Source organism: Haliaeetus leucocephalus, unplaced genomic scaffold, assembly GCF_000737465.1.
Source record: "Haliaeetus leucocephalus isolate CR32 unplaced genomic scaffold, Haliaeetus_leucocephalus-4.0 Scaffold21, whole genome shotgun sequence".
Taxonomy (NCBI): domain Eukaryota; kingdom Metazoa; phylum Chordata; class Aves; order Accipitriformes; family Accipitridae; genus Haliaeetus; species Haliaeetus leucocephalus.
In genome coordinates, this window is record NW_010972457.1 from 2957667 (window position 1) to 2977288 (window position 19622).

A 19622-nucleotide genomic window follows, 5' to 3' on the forward strand; every position below is an offset into this window, starting at 1 on the left:
AATGGAAGTTTGTCATCTTCCTAATAGTTTAAAAAAAAAAAAAAGTTGTAGCTCCTCAGCTCCAATACCAGAGGACTTGAGTATTTACAAATTTTCTGCAGTGAGAACTGCTGTTATGAGACAGGTCAGAACCATATCAGGTCAAAACCCCAGATAACACAGCTTCATATTCCACTGTCTAGAGTTGTAGAACGATACCACCCTCACTACAGCTTTAATATCTATAACCTCATTTCAGGTTTTAGGTCATTGCTGATTCAGCTAAATAAAACTTTTCTGAAGAGCTTGTCACAGCTGTAACAATTTACAAACAGCTAAAAAAATACCTATATAGTAAATTACATGCCTTAAAAACTAACCTTCCCCCCCCCCCTTCCCTTTTATAATATAGGGCAACCACAGTATTACCACAATAATGTCCTACTGGTAAATTGGCTTTTCAGGAATATTGTTGTTATGTTGTTCAGGAGGTGATCAATATAGACACCCAGACTGTCTTAGAATACTAAGTTTAGCTCATTTGACAGTTTCTCAATTTCTAGTTTGCTCATTTGATAGTGTCATTTCAGTTTTAAGACTTTATTTCTTCATTCTAGTTTTCTCATTTGACAGTTTCACTTGTTACTTTCTTGGTTTTAAGCAGGTTTCTACTTTTTGCCATACACTCTGCCCCAGGAACTGGGAAACAAACATCTAAATGGCAACTTACACATACCAAGTACCCCTCAGTGAAGTTTCATGACTTTAGCTAACAGCAGTGGAATCATGGAATATATCCTGAAATTATATTGACAGATTATCCTGAAATATGTTTAGAGATTCTCTCATTATCACATGATCAGTAAATCATCCCACTTGCTTAAAACACAGGGAGACTAGAAGAGAAGACAAGGAAATCAGCCCTTCATAGGAAAGACAGCTTGATACTCTTTCAGAATGAGAACCCAGCTTCAGCCTTCTAGCTGCCTGCTGCAGCAATCCTGCTCCTACAACACGCTTCACAGTAGAAATGGAAGGCATTCCTTGTAGACAAGGTACAAGAAAGATGGATGATGCTGCAATTTTATTATTTCATTCCAGTTTGTAAAGGTTCTGTGGCTCTTTATTGGAAGAGTCATGTTCTGAGTTACCACAAATACAATTAGATCCTTAATTCAACATCAGCCACCAAATTCAGAAAGGTACCAGCACAATTAGTTTATTGTTCTCTTTCAAAAAAAGATCAAGACTGACACTACTCTGCTCGTGACTTGTAATTAGGAATTATAACTACTTGTGACTTCTAATTAGGATAATTTTTATGCTACAATATCTTTTGGTGAAACATAGGAAGACCAGTTTACTAGGAGAAGCACATTGAAAAAAAAAAAAGATCATTTTCTCAAAAATCAAATTAGTCTTTGTAATACAAATGCACATATAATGGGTAACTGACAACACTTTCAGCTGTTTCCTGAAAGAACAGGTTGTTTCCAAGGAAGGTTGACCAGTTCCTTCTCTCAAGCTTCAAAAACTACTCTGGAAGATGAGGATCACCTCATTCACTAAACATTTCAAAATATGAAGATACTTCCATGTCTTTGCACACACAGTGAGGATGAAAAGTCCAATTCCCTAAAATGGGCATTCTCCCTGTCTAAGCAAAGTTGTCTTTCTCAATACTATTTGGAATGACAAAGAGTACTCTGCTGCAGTAATATGAAATGAAGACAGTAGAAAAGGCACATAGAGGCTACTATTGGCTCATGGAAGCAGCAAAGCTATCAAAATTTTTAAAAATATTACAGGACTTTGGAATGAAACTTAAGTCAGGGTTTGAACCCTTTAAGTGCCACTGGAGTTACAGAAACAAACACCCCAGCAGATAACAGGACAAAGATAACATCCCAGGTATCACTGGGATCAGACTGTATCATGGTAGGTCCTGCCTCCTTCTCTCTTCTCAGGAGTCGAGGCAATTGCAGAAGAAGGAAAGAGAAATGTTAATAGAGCTACACATTATCCCACAAAGATGGCTGTCAGATGCCTGAATTGGATATGATTTCCTTTCTTCCTTTGAAAGGGAAAAGGAGTTCGGGCTTCACATAAAAACACAATGCAAGAAGCATAATGAGGCAGCTCTAGAGCATGGTACTAAACAGTCTTAACACTCCTTGATTTCCAAGTAGGAAGCATAGTATAAGCTGCTGGGCCGAGAATTGGGAAGCCCAATACAATTGCCCTCCTCTTCTAGTTCCCAGCTCCATTTCCTGGGCACCTGACTCCACCAAGCACAAAACACACATTTGCTGCTGCTGCTCTGAAAGCAGCAAGACTCTGTGCATTAGAACAGTTTATCTAACAAAGGCTGAGCTCACATGTGTCTTTGCGGCACAGTATCATACAGTGCCTGCAAAAAATTAGAACTTCAGAGAAAAACCTTGAAGATTGCTTAAGACGGAAGACATCAGGTAATCTTAATGTATGAATCACTGATTCTCGAGAGCAGCTCTTCAATTATTTTAACATATTTTCTAGATTTCATTTTAAAACCCTGAAATTCCATCTTGAGGAACCAAACTGATTCTTCCTCATTTTCAGCGCTTAATGCTGAAGATTTGTAATTTAACCCAAGTGATGCAGTCCAGTAGAAGTAAAGATTGCATTGACTTACATCTGGACCAGTTCACAGGGATAAGAAAATGGACATCAACTTTCCAAATGTTTCTAGTTTATTTATGAACTTGTAAAAGCTTTTGAAGTTTAAGCTTTTTATTGCCAACACTGAATCTACATTGTGGACTGTAAGAACAAATGATATAAAAATGCAAAGACAGAACTTCTCATTGACTTATGTTGCCATTAGAACAAAGGAGCGACTGTGAAATATCTCTTGATGGAACAGCACAGAAAGCACAGCCCAGGAGGAAGGTATCTCCCAACAGCAGTGACTGCTGCATGCAGTTGCCTTGAGACACTGTAGTTTGCATCACCTATCCAAAATTATCACTAGCTTCAGTTCTGCTAATTCTCTGCAGTCCTACACATGAATGCTTCTAAAGCAGGTAGCTCCTGTACTGTAGAAGTAGCTTTTTCTAGTCCTTTGCTACTCTATGTATCCTTACAATCTTGTAGGAAAATCTGGACCTTCATTCCTCTTCCTAGGAAACTTAAATTTAATTAAATGTGCTGTATCAGTCATGACCACCTACCTGGAGCAAGTAAGGTTTGATCCAGTCTGCAGAAACTTCATTGCACCTAATGGATGAAAAGGGAAGAGCCCAGCCTGACACCTAGGGGCCCTGCTACATTTACAGAATTAGCAAATAAAAGTAACACTTCCTTCTTGCTTTTATACCACCCATCTTTGTCATGGAAATGATGCAAGCAAGATGCATGAATATATCTCAAAGAGGAGTATGCTACTTCATAATACCAAAGACAGTGACTGTATAAATACCTTACTGGTTCACAGTACCAGAACATGGAACCACACCATACAGAGATCATGACTACAGCATTACACATAACAAAGCACTGCCTGAAGAAAAAAAAAAACCAGGCTTCGGTAACTAATATTTAATTAATATAGTTGCCATACATACATTTTATTATTGTGTTTTCTTTGACACCACAGTTAATTTAATCACAGATAGTTAGCTTGCACGCTGGTAATGGACAACAGCTCCTCTTCGCCAAACTATTAACATTTTTAAACAAAGGCATCTTGGCCTTCAAAATACCAGATTAAGTTTGAAGTTCAGGCATTTGTTAATACAGGAATTTGCACATACAATTACTGCAATTAAGAAATCCTTTACTCTGCTTCGATCCCATTGTTATAGTGATCAGTACCTATTTTAAGAATCCATATGTGCTTTCAAGCATTCTTTCCAATGCACACGGTAAGGTCACAGGCAAACCAACCCATTTAGAGGTATCCTTGATAAAAAAAACCTCCTAGACAGAGTTGAGAAACAGAATTCTAACTATATCTCTAGCCTCATATATGTAAACAATAGATTTATAGCAAATATTAAAGCCGAATCTTAAAAGTTGTGAAACTGAGTACTCAGCTGGAAGAATATAAATAAACATTTAAAGCTGTTAACCTCCTTCCCCATATACCTACCTTTAACAGGAAACTGAAGCATCAAGATCACTTCTAACTCAGTGCTACAGAAGTCAAAAGCACTGCCAACCCACAGAAGACATACAGTAAGTGTATTCCAAAACCAAAGAGCTATTCCACAAAATATATCACACATGCCAGAAAATAGTCATTAAGCCTGTGTCTGACTAGTCCTATTATCAGTAATATGCGACATTACTACACTGAAATGCACGGAAGTATCCTGTTCAGGATGATACTGGGCTTCAACTAGCAGAGCAGGACCTTTAACAGGAATGAGGCATGAAATTCTCATTAAAACCAACATGTCAGTTAGCAACAGCTACAGGACTAATGTACAGTGTCACACTACAGAGCAAATGAAAACACAGATACTAAACAATACATGACAGAGACAGGACAAGTTAAAATTCACTGAAATAATTATCCCTCCCCTCGCCTCCAAATATAAGTTTAGTTTAAATTTCTGGCTCTCTCATGTACATCAAAGTGATTTTTTCCCATCAAAATGAACAAAGAATCACAAAATGCTTTGGGTTGGAAGGAACCTTAAAGGTCATCTAGTTCCAACCCCCTTGCCACGGGCAGGGACACCTTCCACTAGACCAGGTTGCTCAAAGCCCCATCCAGCCTGGCCTTGAACACTTCCAGGGATGGGGCATCCACAACCTCTCTGGGCAACCTGTTCCAGTGCCTCACTACCCTACTACTACTACACAGTAAAGAATTTCTTCCTTGTATCTACTCTAAATCTACCCTCTTTCAGTTTAAAACCATTACCCCTTGTCCTATCGCTACACTCCCTGATAAAGAGTCCCACCCCATCTTTTCTGCAGGCCCCCTTTAGGTACTTGGAAGGCTGCTATAAAAGGTCTCCCTGGAGCTTTCTCTTCTCCAGGCTAAACAACCCCAACTCTCTCAGCCTGTCTTCGTAGGAGAGGTGCTCCAGGCCTCTGATCGTCTTTGTGGCCCTCCTCTGGACCCACTCGAGCAGGTCCATGTCTTCCTTATGCTGGCAGCCCCAGAGCTGGATGCAGTATTTGGGGTGGGGTCTCACCAGAGCAGAGTAGAGGGGCAGAATCACCTCCCTGGACCTGCTGGTCATGATTCTTTTGATGCAGCCCAGGATGCAACTGGCTTTCTGTGCTGCAAACGCACAGTACCGGGTCGTGTTGAGCTTCTCGTCAGCCCACACCCCCAAGTCCTTCTCCTCAGGGCTGCTTTCAATCCATTCTCTGCCCAGCCTGTATCCATGTTTGGGATTGCCCCAACCCACGTGCAGGACCTTGCACTTGGCCTTGCTGACCTTCATGAGGTTCTCACGGGCCCACCTCTCTAGCCTGTCAAGGTCCCTCTGGATGGCATCCCTTCCCTCTAGGGTAGTAACCACACCACTCAGCTTACTGTCATCTGCAAACTTGCTGAGGGTGCACTCAATCCCACTGTCCATGTCACCGACAAAGACGCTAAACAGTGCTGGTCCCAATACCACCCCCTGAGGAGCGCCACTCGTCACTGGTCTCCACCCAGACATCGAGCTGTGGACCGCAACTCTTTGACTGCGACCATCCAGCCAATGCCTTATCCACCAAGTGGTCCACCCGTCAAATCCATATATGTCTCCATTTTAGAGACGAGGATGTTAGGTGGGACAGTATCAAATGCTTTGCACAAGTCCAGGTAGATGGCGTCAATCACTCTTCCCTTATCCACCAACGCTGTAACCCCATCGTAGAAGGCCACAAATTTGTCAGGATCAATTTGCCCTTAGTGAAGCCACGTTGGCTGTCACCAATCACCTCCTTATTTTCCATGTGCCTTAGCATAGTTCCAGGAGGATCTGCTCCATGATCTTGCCGGGCACAGAGGTGAGACTGACCGGCCTGTAGTTCCCTGTGGCTTCCTTTTTTCCCTTCTTAAAAATGGGGGTTATGTTTCCCCTTTTCCAGTCAGTGGGAACTTCCCCGGACTGCCACGACTTCTCAAGTATGAGGGATAATGGCTTACCAACTTCATCTGCTAGTTCCCTCAGGACCCATGGATGCATCTTTTCAGGTCCCATGGACTTATGCACCTCCAGGTTCCTTAGATGGTCTCGAACTTGATCTTCTCGTACAGTGGGCTGTTCTTTGTTCTCCCAGTCCCTGCCTTTGCCTTCTGCAACTTGGGCGGTGTGGTGTGGCTGGGGCACTTGCCGGTGAAGATTGAGGCAAAAATGTCATTGAGTACCTCAGCCTGGTTACCTCCATATCCCAAGTAACCAGGTCTCCTGTTTCCTTCTGGAGAGGGACCACATTTTCCACAGTCTTCCTTCACTGGTAACTTTACCAGTCTACTGTGACTTTTCTAGTATGATGGATAGTGACAAAATCATGACATTTAGACAGTCAGGATTTGGTTTCAAAAGTTTGAATTTGAAACAAATAGTTTATAATCAAATTTTACTACAGAACAGTTACAGTGATTAAACTGTTCATTTGTGATGTTATTTTAAGACAATTTCTTTGGGTAGTTAGCTGGCTCCTCTAAAATTTTACCTCTACCTCTATTCATATGATGAATTGAAAGAGATCCTAACAACTCTTTGCATATCTAATTAAAAACCCCTACAGGCACATCCATCTTTAAATTGCTAAGAACAGCAAAGGCATCAAGATTATGTTAACTCTCAAGTGAAACTTCAATTACTTTTTTTTTTGCACAACTTCCACTTCTGTCCTCATTTTGGCTGGGATGGAGTTAATTTTCTTCTAGTAGCTGGTACAGTGTTATGTTTTGGGTTCAGTATGAGAAGAATGTTGATAATACACTGATGTTTTCAGTGGTTGCTAAGTAGTGTTTATACTAAATCAAGGATTTCTCAGCTTCTCATGCCCAGCCAGCAAGAAGGCTGGAGGGGGACAAGAAGTTGGGAGGGGACACAGCCAGGGCAGCTGACCCAAACTGGCCAAAGGAATATCCTATACCATAGAACATCATGCCCAGCATATAAACTGGGGGTAGTTGGCCTGGGGGGAGCGGATTACTGCTCAGGAACTAACTAGGCATCGGTCAGCAAGTGGAGAGCGACTGCATTATGGATCACTGGGTTTGTATATTCCAATCCTTTTATTATTAATAATAATAAAATGACAATAATAATATCATTATCATTATTATTATTTTCTTCCTTTCTGTCCTATTAAACTGCCTTTATCACAACCCACAAGTTTTACTGTTTTTCGATTCTCTCCCCCATCGCACTGGGGGAGAAGGAGCAGCTGCCTGGTGCTTAGTTAAACCATGACAACTTTGTATCCAGTTTTCCAGGCTTCTCAATTTGCCACATAAAACTTAACCTGAGCAAAAGCCTGAATGGACAAGTTTCATTGTTACAGTTATCTACATCATTTGACAATGTGAAAATTATTCCCCCCCCCCCTTTTTTTTTGGGGGGGGGGGGGGCGGGGAGTAGACAATACAGAACACTGACTTGTATCTAGAAGTGTTACATGACATTTTTTCAGCGTGCTCATGGTTTCTCTCAAGACTGGACACAGAAGTACTAAGCACACTTCTAAAACAAGATCTAGATGGAAATAGGGATAACACTTTCCTGCAAAAGGACAGCACCATCCAGAAGCAAGAAAACCAATCTTCTGTCATCTAAATTCTATCTTTTTGAAATATGTTTAACCAACTCTGGTGATCTTTCAGTCACCAGACAAACCCCTCTACCTGAAGGATATCAGGATTCTGTACACCATAAAGAAAACTTTACTAAAGCCCTAACACGTGGGCAAGAAATCCACTGTCTTCCAGCTCCAAACCTTTCCTGTCATATATGAGTGACTGGAGAACGTTATTCAAACTCTTTAACCACAAGGTCTGAGACTTGTTTCTTTCTGTGCCTTCTCTCCATACCCATGGATCTGGCATTCTTTGCTGTATATGAGCCTAGTCTTTGCAGAAGAGGTGTGAGAAACGTCCCCTTACAAGTCACTTACAACACCATCACTATGCACTCCTGACAAACGGCAATTTGAATCTCTTCCTGCTAAGGATAGAAATCAGGGTGGCTTTCATTTCCAGCACAGGTGAGACTTCACTAAGCCAGCAAAATTCCCAAAGAGCAACATGCATTTCACTTTAAAAGCAGTACGCAGGAAGGGCACACGTCTTCAGTGCCAGGCCTCAGATGAGTCATGGAATAAACACCTCCCCAAAGGCAATACCAGTGCCAATCAGCTGATCCATAGCAACTGCTGCACACAGTGGCATTCTAAACAACCCAGCCCACTACAGAATCCAGCGAGCACTCAGGACTCACTTTTTCAGCCCAGGACGAAGGCAGCAGGTGCCAGGTCACAGAAGAGAGGGGGAGCAGCACAGAAAAGGACATGGCAGAGCGTCCTGGTGTGAAGTTAAACAGTAGATAATCTAGCATGGCACAAGATTGGAACCTTAATTTTGAGGAAGAAATGGGCAAGAAAACAAGGCAATATTTTCCCCGTGAGCACTGACTGATTTGCATAAGGACAGGAAGCTGCTGGTGCAGCTTCTGTGCCTGAGAAGCCTTTTCACAGCACTTTATTGTTGAGTTGGGACACCACTGCTACCACATTTAAATCAAGGAAATCTGAAGTGTTAAGAACATCATAGCTTCAGGTGACCCTTGGCTGTAGATTACAAAGTGGACAGAGAACTTTTTGCAATCCCAATTGAAATATCCATTCCCAGCATCTCAGTGTTCTCCCATTCTATAACATCAGCAATATATTAAACATACATAGCTCCCCATCTCACTTTAGCTATTTGGAAACACATTCTAAAAATGCAGTCACAGTTACTCAGTTTTATACTCCATGTCAGATACCTAAAAGTCAAGCATTATGTTACCTAAATTATACACTGGAACCAAATCCTACAGTATAACTAAGCTCCCATTGGCGGGAGCTGGGGGAGGAAAAAAAAAAAAAGCTTGCAAGTTCTTCTCAGTCAAGTTCACAACCAAAACTACAGACAAATCACATGTGTAGTTTCAACAAAAACATTAGGAGGAGGCAGATGCTGACTGGACTGATAGTTTCCATTTGTTTATTTAACAGTCATGCAGCATTACCAACATTAGTCATTTGATTCTTACTCTCCCCCCAACTGCAATGTTTTAAGGCTTATCAGCAATTCTACTTCTGTATTATTGGCCATTTTTTTAACTTATTTCTATGATTCCACATAAAGAACCCTGGGGGCGGGGTGGGGGTGGGGGTGGGGTGGGTTAAGCACTACTTGATTCCAAGGTCTACCTGAATCATTAATAATCCCGCAAAAAACAATTGTCCTTAGGAATGCAGTTTTAATCCCAAGAAGAGCACACAGCATAACTTAAAGACTTCTCTAATAATGGACTACGAAAATGTAAAAGTTGCAGGAGCTGCAAAGCCTTTATTCAGCAATTCTACAGCAACAGGGTTTACCTTAGTCTACCAAGCAGCTCCCTACCCACCCCCATCCCAATCATATTTGGGAAAGCAACCAGTACAATTCCCACCCAAGCCTGCACAGTTTGATATAGGAACCGATTTGTGAGAAATTTATCAAGCAAACATTCAGCATCCTGGACTCCATAATCACATACTTCCCAGTCCACTGCAAGATGCTACTGACTCTCCTGCTGCTCTTTTATAAGAGAAATTGCTCTCCCGCTGCAGTGACCATCTTCCCTGCTGCTCACTGGTGCCTCTAGCCTTTCAACATTCCCAAAAGAGAGAATAAATAAGCTAAAGGTCACCCTCTGCATTGTTACAGTTACTGTTTTACAGGGCTAGTCCAGTATAAAAGTAGAAATTTGGAGTATCTAAGTGGGGCAAATAACATAGACTTAATTTCATTAATTTATTTCTGTAACTTCCATCCAACACCACAGAGAACAACTGATGATGGCAAAGGGGGGAGGCGAGGGGGGGGGGGTTGACATGAACACGCATAACACTTCAATAGAACAGTGTTCTAAGTCCTAAGTGGTTACTCTGGTTTTGACTTTCAGTTGCAAAGGAAAGCTAACCCAGTAGAGCTCTTTAAGTGTTTCTTTCTTCAGCTGCATCAACAAAACAGAACAGCTTTTTGCCTAGAAAACTCAATTCCAGCTTTCCAGTCACATCAAAAATAATCTGAATTTGCTGTATAGTGCATATGAAACTTTTTGGCTAGATGTATGTAGAATACAAAAACATCAGCAGAACTACTCATATGCAGGCTGCAGTAAAGAGACTTGCAGCTCAGACTCACAGAGCATTTTACAGGAGGCAACAGAGCACATCCTATTCCCACTAGCTATTCTCATTTAAATATCATCTCAAGGTAGCTATTAACAAGAAAATCATGCCTGGGACGTAGCTGCTCCCAGCTCCTCAGTTGTTACTAGAGGAATCCAGTGCAATGAAAGGCATTAGGTTTTCTTCTCCACAAATTAGTTTCTGTTTAGAAACTGCTTGTGCCTATTTGTGCAGTTTTGGAGTCTAAAGCACTGTAGCAATGCAAGCTCTTCACAAATTACAGGAAGCTTCCGGTATCAGCACAAAGACTACAGTGTCTCAGGAAAAGGTACCACTGCAACTCATGCAGCATCATTATTTAGCGAATTTGATTACAGCAGTTGTGCAAGGATGCATCTCGATTGCTATCTGCTCTACATATGGAGCACTGCATACTGGAAACTACAGTCTCCACTGGCCACATGTGGTATTCAAAGAGCAGGTGGCAATAGTATCCTGGTTTATGCAAATTAATTAGAGCCCTCAGACTCCCGGCAAACGGCCAGAGCTCCTAGACAGACAAAGTCTGAAGGTTTCCCAGAAGGAAAAAAATGACCAAACTAGTTTTTGGACAGGCAATAATATGCCCTAGCATGATACCAAGTCCAACAGAAAAATCCAGAATCAGTTAAAGCAGAAATGTAATCTAAATTAGGACATCAGTAATTAGGTCAAGCTAATACCAAAAACCATCATGCAAAAATGTTATGAAGAGGGAATGTCTATGGGGAAGACACTTGAATAGCAGAAAGTTAGCTAACTGTAATTAGTGATTATGAACAAAAACTGTCTTCCAGATTGACCCATTTAAAATAAATAGAAGTTCTTTAAAAAGATATGCATAAATTTAATGCATGCAAGACTGAATTTGACGGAAAAGATTCTTGGAAGGGTTTTATACACAGAAACACCAAAGGTAGCAAGTAGCTATTTCACACCCAATGACTAAACTATAGAGCTTATTTAATCTGTGCAACAGGCTAAAGCTTCCTCCTTAAGGTTCATAAAGAACACTTCATGACCGCAGAAGGCAGAAGCTATAAATGCTTTAAGTTACCAATTTATCTAGTAAAAAAGAAAAAAAAAAGAAAAAAAAAGTCAGAACACCACATCAAGTGGGATACAGTTCAGAATGACTGCAGGTTCCCCAGCAGATGGTATAACAAATACACAGATAGTGAAAGAAACCACAGAGAAAGCTGATTTTTATCTTCCATCAGACTTGAAATCTTCACACACATACCCCCCAAAAAAACCAAAAAACAAAACAAAAAAAAAAAAACCCACACTTGATTTTCAGAAGACTGGGGACTTCTCAGCAAGCTTCAGCATCTGAATGTACAATTGACTAGCCACTGAGTACTGAACACTGTACCAAACCAACACTGCTTTAAAAAAGAATTAAACAAATACCTCATCTCTGATTTTTCTCAACCTCCAGTATTTGTCCAATACATCCAGTTCAAAAAGCTTCTCTTTACTCACACTTTTCTTGAATCTGCACACTTTGGTTCATGCTCCCAATAATCTCTTTCAACAGACATGAATAATTACCTTTTTTATCTCACTCTGCAATGTCCAGCCTTTGTAGCAAGCTTGACACGCCATCCACCTATTTCCCTGATGCTTTTGACTAATTTCATTGTATTTCCTAATCTGCAAATGCTTTTCCTGAGCCAGTCCATATGGCCACTACATTACTGTGCTATCTGCACTACTGGGTCAGGCCAGTGGTCCATCTAGTGCACTGACAGAGGTGATACAAAATACTACCTGGAGAAAGCAAAGCAACAACAGCAGATACGTGACACCCTCTCCTTTGTTACAGGACACCAACTAGAAAAATGTGTCATTGAACAGATGCGTTCTCCTCTAAAGGGGAATTCTAAAGCATGCTATGAACACATTTTAAACTGGCTTACTTGTAGAACAGACTGCTAATTAAAAATTGTCTATCGAATATTGCATTATTAAGACATGATATATGTAAATGCCTGGTTCAACCTTGCTTTTTTAGCTTTATTTTAGGTTTATACAGAGCCTACTAATGGCAGTATGGGATGCCTACACTTCTAGAAAGCACAGAGCGTGTGTCGTCCACAGGCTTTCACAGACACTTGAAACTTCAGATTGGTCATGAGAAGCTATAAAAATTGGCCAGTTAGAGGAAGAGTGAGAAAAACTGAACATTTTCCTGCATGGTCTTAAGATTTTGTCCTCAATATTTTGTCATCCTACAGTGTGTTTTAAGTTAAAGTCACAGAAGTAAGTTGATACCACAGCCAAAGTACGTATCAGCTCCTCTTCAGAGTCTAGACAATTTTCTTCTAATTGTCAGCATGTCTGAGTCAAGACTGCCATTACCATTCCACTTACTGCATTCCATGCCTTTCTCAACTGACCACAAAATTTCCCTGAATTCCTACACTTACTATGCAGGGTGATATTTCCACTAACTACAAAGTAATGTCCAAGTTGCATCAATACCTGAAAAAAAACCCAATACACATCACTGCAATAGTAAGTGTATCCATAACTACTCAGAACACATTCTAACAAGATGGAGGTCTGTAATTCTTATTTTAAGTGAAGGACAAGTGACTTCTGTTACTCAACAATTTTGAGCTAGGTGAAGTCTGGTGAAAGGCATCTCTCAGCCTCATTTAGTCAGCTAAACTTACGAAAATCATCATTTACTGTTACCAGATCCCAAATTAGAAGTCTTCAAAAACATGAAGATGACTTGGAATCAAGGAGTCTAAATTCATTCATCAAACTGGGTACAAGTCCCCTACCGTGAAGGGGCCAGCAAGAAGTAAGTTTGCATCTGATGTATTTTATAAAAAGGACACTGAGACAGATTTGGAAGCATTACAGATCTTTTGCTGAATTCCACTCATTCACAAAGAGTAAAACCAATGCATGATCACTAAGACAGCTGACTGTCCAATTTACTATGTTTTGTTTTGGTTTTAAACTACAAGCTTGACCCAGCTAAAGCCACAGACTTACCTTATCATCTATACTGTAAATGGACAGAAGTGACTGAACTAGGGTAACTGTAGCCAGAGTTGTACTTACTGGGAACCTACTAGAGAAGACTGCATATATTAGGAAATGCACAATATTCAGTGATACTCTAGAAACTATTTGGTTACTCTTACTTATCATCAGCATTGATAAGTTTATATAGAAAATTAATCCTAGCATTCTCTAAAAACATACAGTAAGGTGATGAAAACAATGCACTGTTACAAAGACATTTATGGTGCATTTTTACTACTGTAATACATTTAACGCTCTCAGCATTAGCTTTGGGGGTCTTCTACAAGAAGGTATGTGCAAAAAAAGTCTGTGACCAGAGATGAAAAAAGGGGAATTTCTACTTCATAAAATCCATTGTACTAGTGTTTCAGAAGCACTCATACCAAATTAGAAACCTTTTGTATCAGCAGGTGATGCTATTAGCTTTCAATATGAATAATGATAAAGAGTTTATAGTGCAGAAACCATAGCAATGGAGACATGACAAAAAAAGCAGAGGGCACATGAGCAGAAGGCAAACAAGTGGCAGTCCTGACATTTATTTCAGATTCGTTCTATAAAACAAGCCAAGTAGGGTTGGGGAAGAAAGTTAGGCAAACAAGTGGCAGTCCTGACATTTGTCTCAGATTTGTTCAATCAAACAAGCCAAATAGGGTTGGGGAAGAAAGTTACTTCAAAAAGCAGAAACAAGGAAAGTAAACAGTAAGAATTTTAATAAATTATGTTGAATTTTGTTTGTGGTTTTAATAAAGTCTGGCAGAAATGAGAGAGGTGACAAACAAAGTTTCTAAAGTAATTTTAGTCCTTGCTCCTCAGATCCTGTTATGTTTCCTCCAAGGTGATAAAAGCTTCTTTCTCATTTGCACTTTGTCGCTAGAGGACTCTTGGTGAGGACCTTATAATCCATGAACAGAATCAGAAGCAACAGCACATTCTCCTCACCAGAGAGACAGACAGAACATTAAAAGTCTTTGCAACACAGACTGAGGAGGGAAAAAAAAAGGAAACAAAACAAATAACTGAATCTATTATTATAGTCAATAGAACAATTAGAAGTGCTAAAGCTTTTTAAAACAAAATCAGCCTAAAGCAAGGCACGGCATTTCTTTAGAGAAGAGCAGAAAGTCTAGAATATCTGTTGCCTCTATACACTAGTCGACTTGAGACCTGAATAAATTCTGGCATGAAGTCCCCAAACTGAATTATACCAACACCACAGAGAAAGACAATAGTTGCACAGTCATCTGCTTGAAGTATAGCAGAATTTTGCCAAATACCCATTTCCCACTGCAAGCCTAATAATGCAGCATAGTTAACCCCTGCACATACAGCATTCATTATGAAAAAAAACATTTGTGAGAGCCCTTTACCTATGGAAAGACAAGGATATCTAGTGACCTATGTTTTATATATAAACAAGAAACTTGCAATAACTTGGAAACAAGACGACATTGACATATGATACAAGACAAGCCCATTTAGAATGGAGTAGACCAGAAGCTCCACTGAGAATTTTAATCTAGAAAAGACTTTGCAGGACCTCCTATATTTCCAATGCAGGTTGTGTAGCCTTCAGAACCGAATTCGTTCTCAACACCTGAAAACTTCAGATCCTAAAAATCTTCCTTGACACTAGTAGCCCAGTACGGTAACTAATTTCATATATACATATGTTTTTAAGTTTTGCCAATTGCTGAATTATTTCTACTACTCTATCTGAAAGTTTCTTCATTAGGAGAAGGTCAACTTGTCTTTCTGTTTTACTATGAAAAACACATAGCTATTTTAAGTTAGTAACATATCCCACTGTAAATAATTTATTTTTCCATTCTATCATTTTCTCCTACCAGGAGGTTTTTTATTTTAATAAACTAAGGCGGGGGGAGCAGATATGAGGTAATGAACAGGAATTCACCTGATTTGTATACAAAGGAAATTCAAAGAGTTATTGCTGCCCAAAGTCAATTAAAAATATAAATCACAATGCATGAGCAATTTATACCCATAGTTTAGCTTACTGTCTGTCAGAAAAGTAACAGAACAGATTAATACGTGAACAAGCATGTGCTTTCAAAGGTTTTCACAGACTAATAAACTTCTTTAAAGTCAGTATTTTCCTTCTCAATTTTAAGAAGTGCTGAAACACACAAAGCCATATACAACATGGGCTGGAAAACTAGGTTCTCAGAGAATACTGACCAAAACAAAGCAGATCAATTTGAGTATTTTTAAGAGTAGAATTTCCGAAGACAATAAAATGAGACTACTAGGTTTTTGATGCATGAACACACTAAGCACTCTGTTATACTGCTGGACAGAGAAAATGTTATAGGTAGTTGTCAGCTCCAAGATCCAACACTGCTGGACTGAACAAGTTGTTTGCTCAAGTAATCAGTACTACAGAAGCTTAAATTTATTTAATAAGCAGCAGGTCTATTACTGTGCCCTCCAGATTTTTAACCTTCTGAGTCTTTCACATATAAAGCATCACCATCTCTTAAATCCTGAAAGATGAGGAACATCAAGACAGCACTTTGGGCTTCTCTTGACTCTCCATCACAAAGAAATTCACCATAACCTCCATATGCTACCGCAAGCTTGAAGAGCACAAAGAGCAACATGTTTGCTCAAGAAATAAGAATTAGGTCAGTTAATCTCCCTTTTTAAAAAATAAACTCGTCATGTTTGAGGATGGTAATGCTATGAAGAGTAAGAATGTAAAAACACCTTTCAACACAGATTTGCCCAGTCCTCCTTCCACTCTGGTCTAAAGATGTCTCACTTTAGTGATCAAAAAATCCCCCAAATACCGTACGCCTCCTCCTTTCAAAGTACAAGAAGCGAGCCAGCTGATTTCTGCTAACACCACTGAAGTAGCGCAGTTATGAGTCACCAAACTAAATGAAACCCAATGGGAGGGGATACGTTGGGCTTAACCCCATTACTAACAACAGATCACAGCACGATTCTCATACCCCCAACTGAACCTGCACACACGAGTAAACTCACTCCAAAAGCTATTGGGAAACAAACTACCAGAAAAGCCATAGCTAAGAATTACTTTTTCATAAAAAAGTTAAATCTTTTCTGCATACGCACACAGAAAAGTAAGTACACCATTGCTAACCAATACTTCACGTCTTAAATTCTGATCAGTGTGATTTCAGAGGTATTAACTGACAAAACGAAGAGGTCACAGCTAACGACTGAACGGAGGCAGAACTCAAAGACAGATGGATGAGTATTGCTTTGTAGGGAGACCTCATATCCCAGAAAGGTATACTAAAAAGTCAGCTTAACAGTTTTTACAAAAAAAAAAATCCAGAAAACAGATGCTTTCTGTAACAAAAACTATAAGTTTGTTGGCTGGTTTGATTTTTTTAAGCATTCCAGTTTTAATAAAACCACACAACATCGAGACATCTTCTCTTTCTAAATTAGTCACTAGTAGTTGATACGTTTTCCAGGACTAGAGGAACCAAGGTACCTCTTTTTTTTTTTTTTTAATATTGCCCAAAAATTTGGATTTTGTTCTCACATAATCTACCAAACTATTGGTTGTTTCATGATAGCTATCAACTGACTATTTCTGCTCTGATAAAATAACATGGTGCACGAGCATGAACTTTAGCCTCCCCCATTGTAGGCATGTGATGGAACAGTTGGGGAATCTTCTCAGAGAGGTCAGGGATACCGTTTCACTTGCAGAAAAAGTGAAAACAGAGTTTCAAAAGTTTCCAGGGCCAGAAACTTTCCTCTACTTCTATTTGGGAAATGAACATCCAGGAGAATGCAGTCCACAGGTCGAATTCTCCAGACCTCTTAAATCTAAAATAAAGGATTCTCTGAACCAAGCTAAATTTTTTGTTACTTTCTTGTCCAAAATGGAGCAGAAAAGGAATCCCAGGATCAAGGAGCTTTTACATTTTTAATTATTCTGCTGAACCTCTTTCAAATGCTGCCATAAAGTACATCTCCCATACACCACTCAAAAAACGATGCTAGAAGCAAAGTAAAATTTAACACACTCATGAACAATTTCCCCTCACACAAGTGTCCCAAATCGTAAACTATCTACCAGAATTTCCTTTTGAACCTCACGTCCATATATCTGAGCCCTGGGTTTTGTCAAGGACAATTGTCAAGTGGACTCCAAGTACCTTAAATCACTTTCTCATACTTGAAGCATCCATGAAACCTCTGATCTGCACTTCGTTTTGCCAGTATTGCAATTCCTCTGTATTGAGACTTTCGTCCAAACAATTTAGAGCATTACATTCTGTTAATATGAAAATATTCAAAAAATAAACATTTATCATAACCCAAGAAGATAACATCAAAAAACATTAAACAGACACAGCACACAAATATTTAGCAACCGTTAAAACCTGCATGTAGCAAAGAATGCTACTAACAAAATAACTGAAATGCAAACAGCATTTAAAAACCAGTATGTCTTTTCTGTCAACTTTCCTTGTTACCGAGCTTTATACTATTACATGCTCTCACTTCCTGGTTTGTCAGAAACCACGCCGTTTTAAAGTCAAAGGTGCTCACTGAAAGGAAGCAGGAGAAACAAGTAGTATTTTTAGCAATGTTTCGAGACCTCTGATAATAGCAGAGTATTTTGTAAACTTAAAAACAGTTTTTCCGCTAATGTTTGGTCTCCTTCAACAAGCAAACATTAACAACCAGCCTGATTGTTTTAAACATGGCCCAAGTTCAACAGTATATATTACGTTTGCAGCTTCAACAGGAAAAGTTGTATCCTCAATTTTTAGTGAGATCTGTTACAAAGTACTAAATACATCCATACTGTATTCAAAAAATAGCAACTGACTACCTAATTCATTAATAAAAAAAGGACATTGAAACCGTGTTCTACTCTTCCCAATAAGCGAAGTAAAGCACTTGAATGAACTGCTGCCTGACACCCTCGCTCCCTGTAAACAGAACATGAAAGTTCTGCCTACTTCCAAAGTAAACAGGAAGCAAAAAGGGACATAAAACATCTTCATGGGAAAAGTTGTTTTGGCTTAAAACAACAACGTCTGTGTTTTGATGACAGTTTCAGTTACTAAATCAACATTTAACTTTCTTGTTAAGTACACCTGTTGAATGTTTAAACATAACAATACACTTCTCAGTTCCAAATAAAGCAACAATTTCTCTGAGGCAAACTAAGGAGGATGCTGTTTAGAGTTGTTTGAGTTTAAATGCGTATATAGAGGCTACTATGCTTTATTTTCAGCTTTTGTGATTCATAAGTAAAAAGAACCTACCTGAAACCTAGTAGGGTGAAAGTGTAAACATGTAAAAAAACACTGACAAAAAAATAACATCAGAAAAGCACGGGATTCTTCTGCACACATATACTGTTCTTTTCTCTCGTGCCCAAGAAGGTAATCAACTTACCAGATTAAACACAGTTTCAACTATGTCTCCGTTGGACACTTCACCAACTTCCACCAGTCCTGTCAGCACAGCAAATTTCATCTTGATGCCTCGGATGGGGACTCCTGGATTCAAAGGCTGCAGCACACTTCCCCCTTCGGCAGCATTTCCTTCTTTTCCCACTCCTCCTCCATCATCACCTGTTGGCTGAACAACTTGCTTCTCTTCACTCGCCATGGCTAGTTCACTTCAGGTTACGACTCGAAACGCCAGCGGCGCGCTGGCCGCTCCGGGAAGAAGGAGCGACTTGGGCTCCCGGGAAGGTAAAACCAGCGGCCCACTCCTCCCCTTCACCTCCGGCTCCTGAGGAAAGCCGCGTCCGGCGGGGGAGGCAGGCAGGCAGGCAGGACGCGCCCTCGGAGTCCCAGCTCTGTCCTCAGCAGGAGGCGTCTGGCAGCAGCTTTCTGCCCTAAGGCAGGTATTTACAGCCTGAAGGACAACCCGAGGCATTTGTCAGCCGGCGGAGGGTCAGGCGCTCCCCACAAGCCCGAGGGTCCCACCTCCGGCCAGCGGCCCCCTGCCCCGCGCCGGGGAGGCGGCAACGGCCGCCGCGGGAGCGATCCCGCCTCTCCCCCCGCGGAAGTCCTCGCTCCCCCGCAGACCCGCCGCGCTCCGAACACGGTCGTGAGGGGTTTAATTTTTTTTTTTAATTTTAATTAAAGGGAATACGCTCCTCCTTCCCGCCCGGCTCCTCGTCTGCCGCGTCTCCGGCTCCTGCC

The 19622-nt window shown here is 40.4% G+C and overlaps 1 protein-coding gene across 1 annotated transcript in view; it reads right to left on the reverse strand.

The window, feature by feature from the left end:
* The window catches only part of LRBA (LPS-responsive vesicle trafficking, beach and anchor containing), a 431397-nt gene extending 412282 nt beyond the window's left edge, over positions 1–19115 (reverse strand). Inside the window, exon 1 of the mRNA XM_010576372.1 lies at positions 18865–19115. Within this exon, the coding sequence (XP_010574674.1) occupies positions 18865–19080 (216 nt within the window). The 5' untranslated portion in view covers positions 19081–19115. The remainder of the gene's footprint in view (positions 1–18864) is intronic.
* Between the last annotated feature and the right edge of the window lie 507 nt (positions 19116–19622).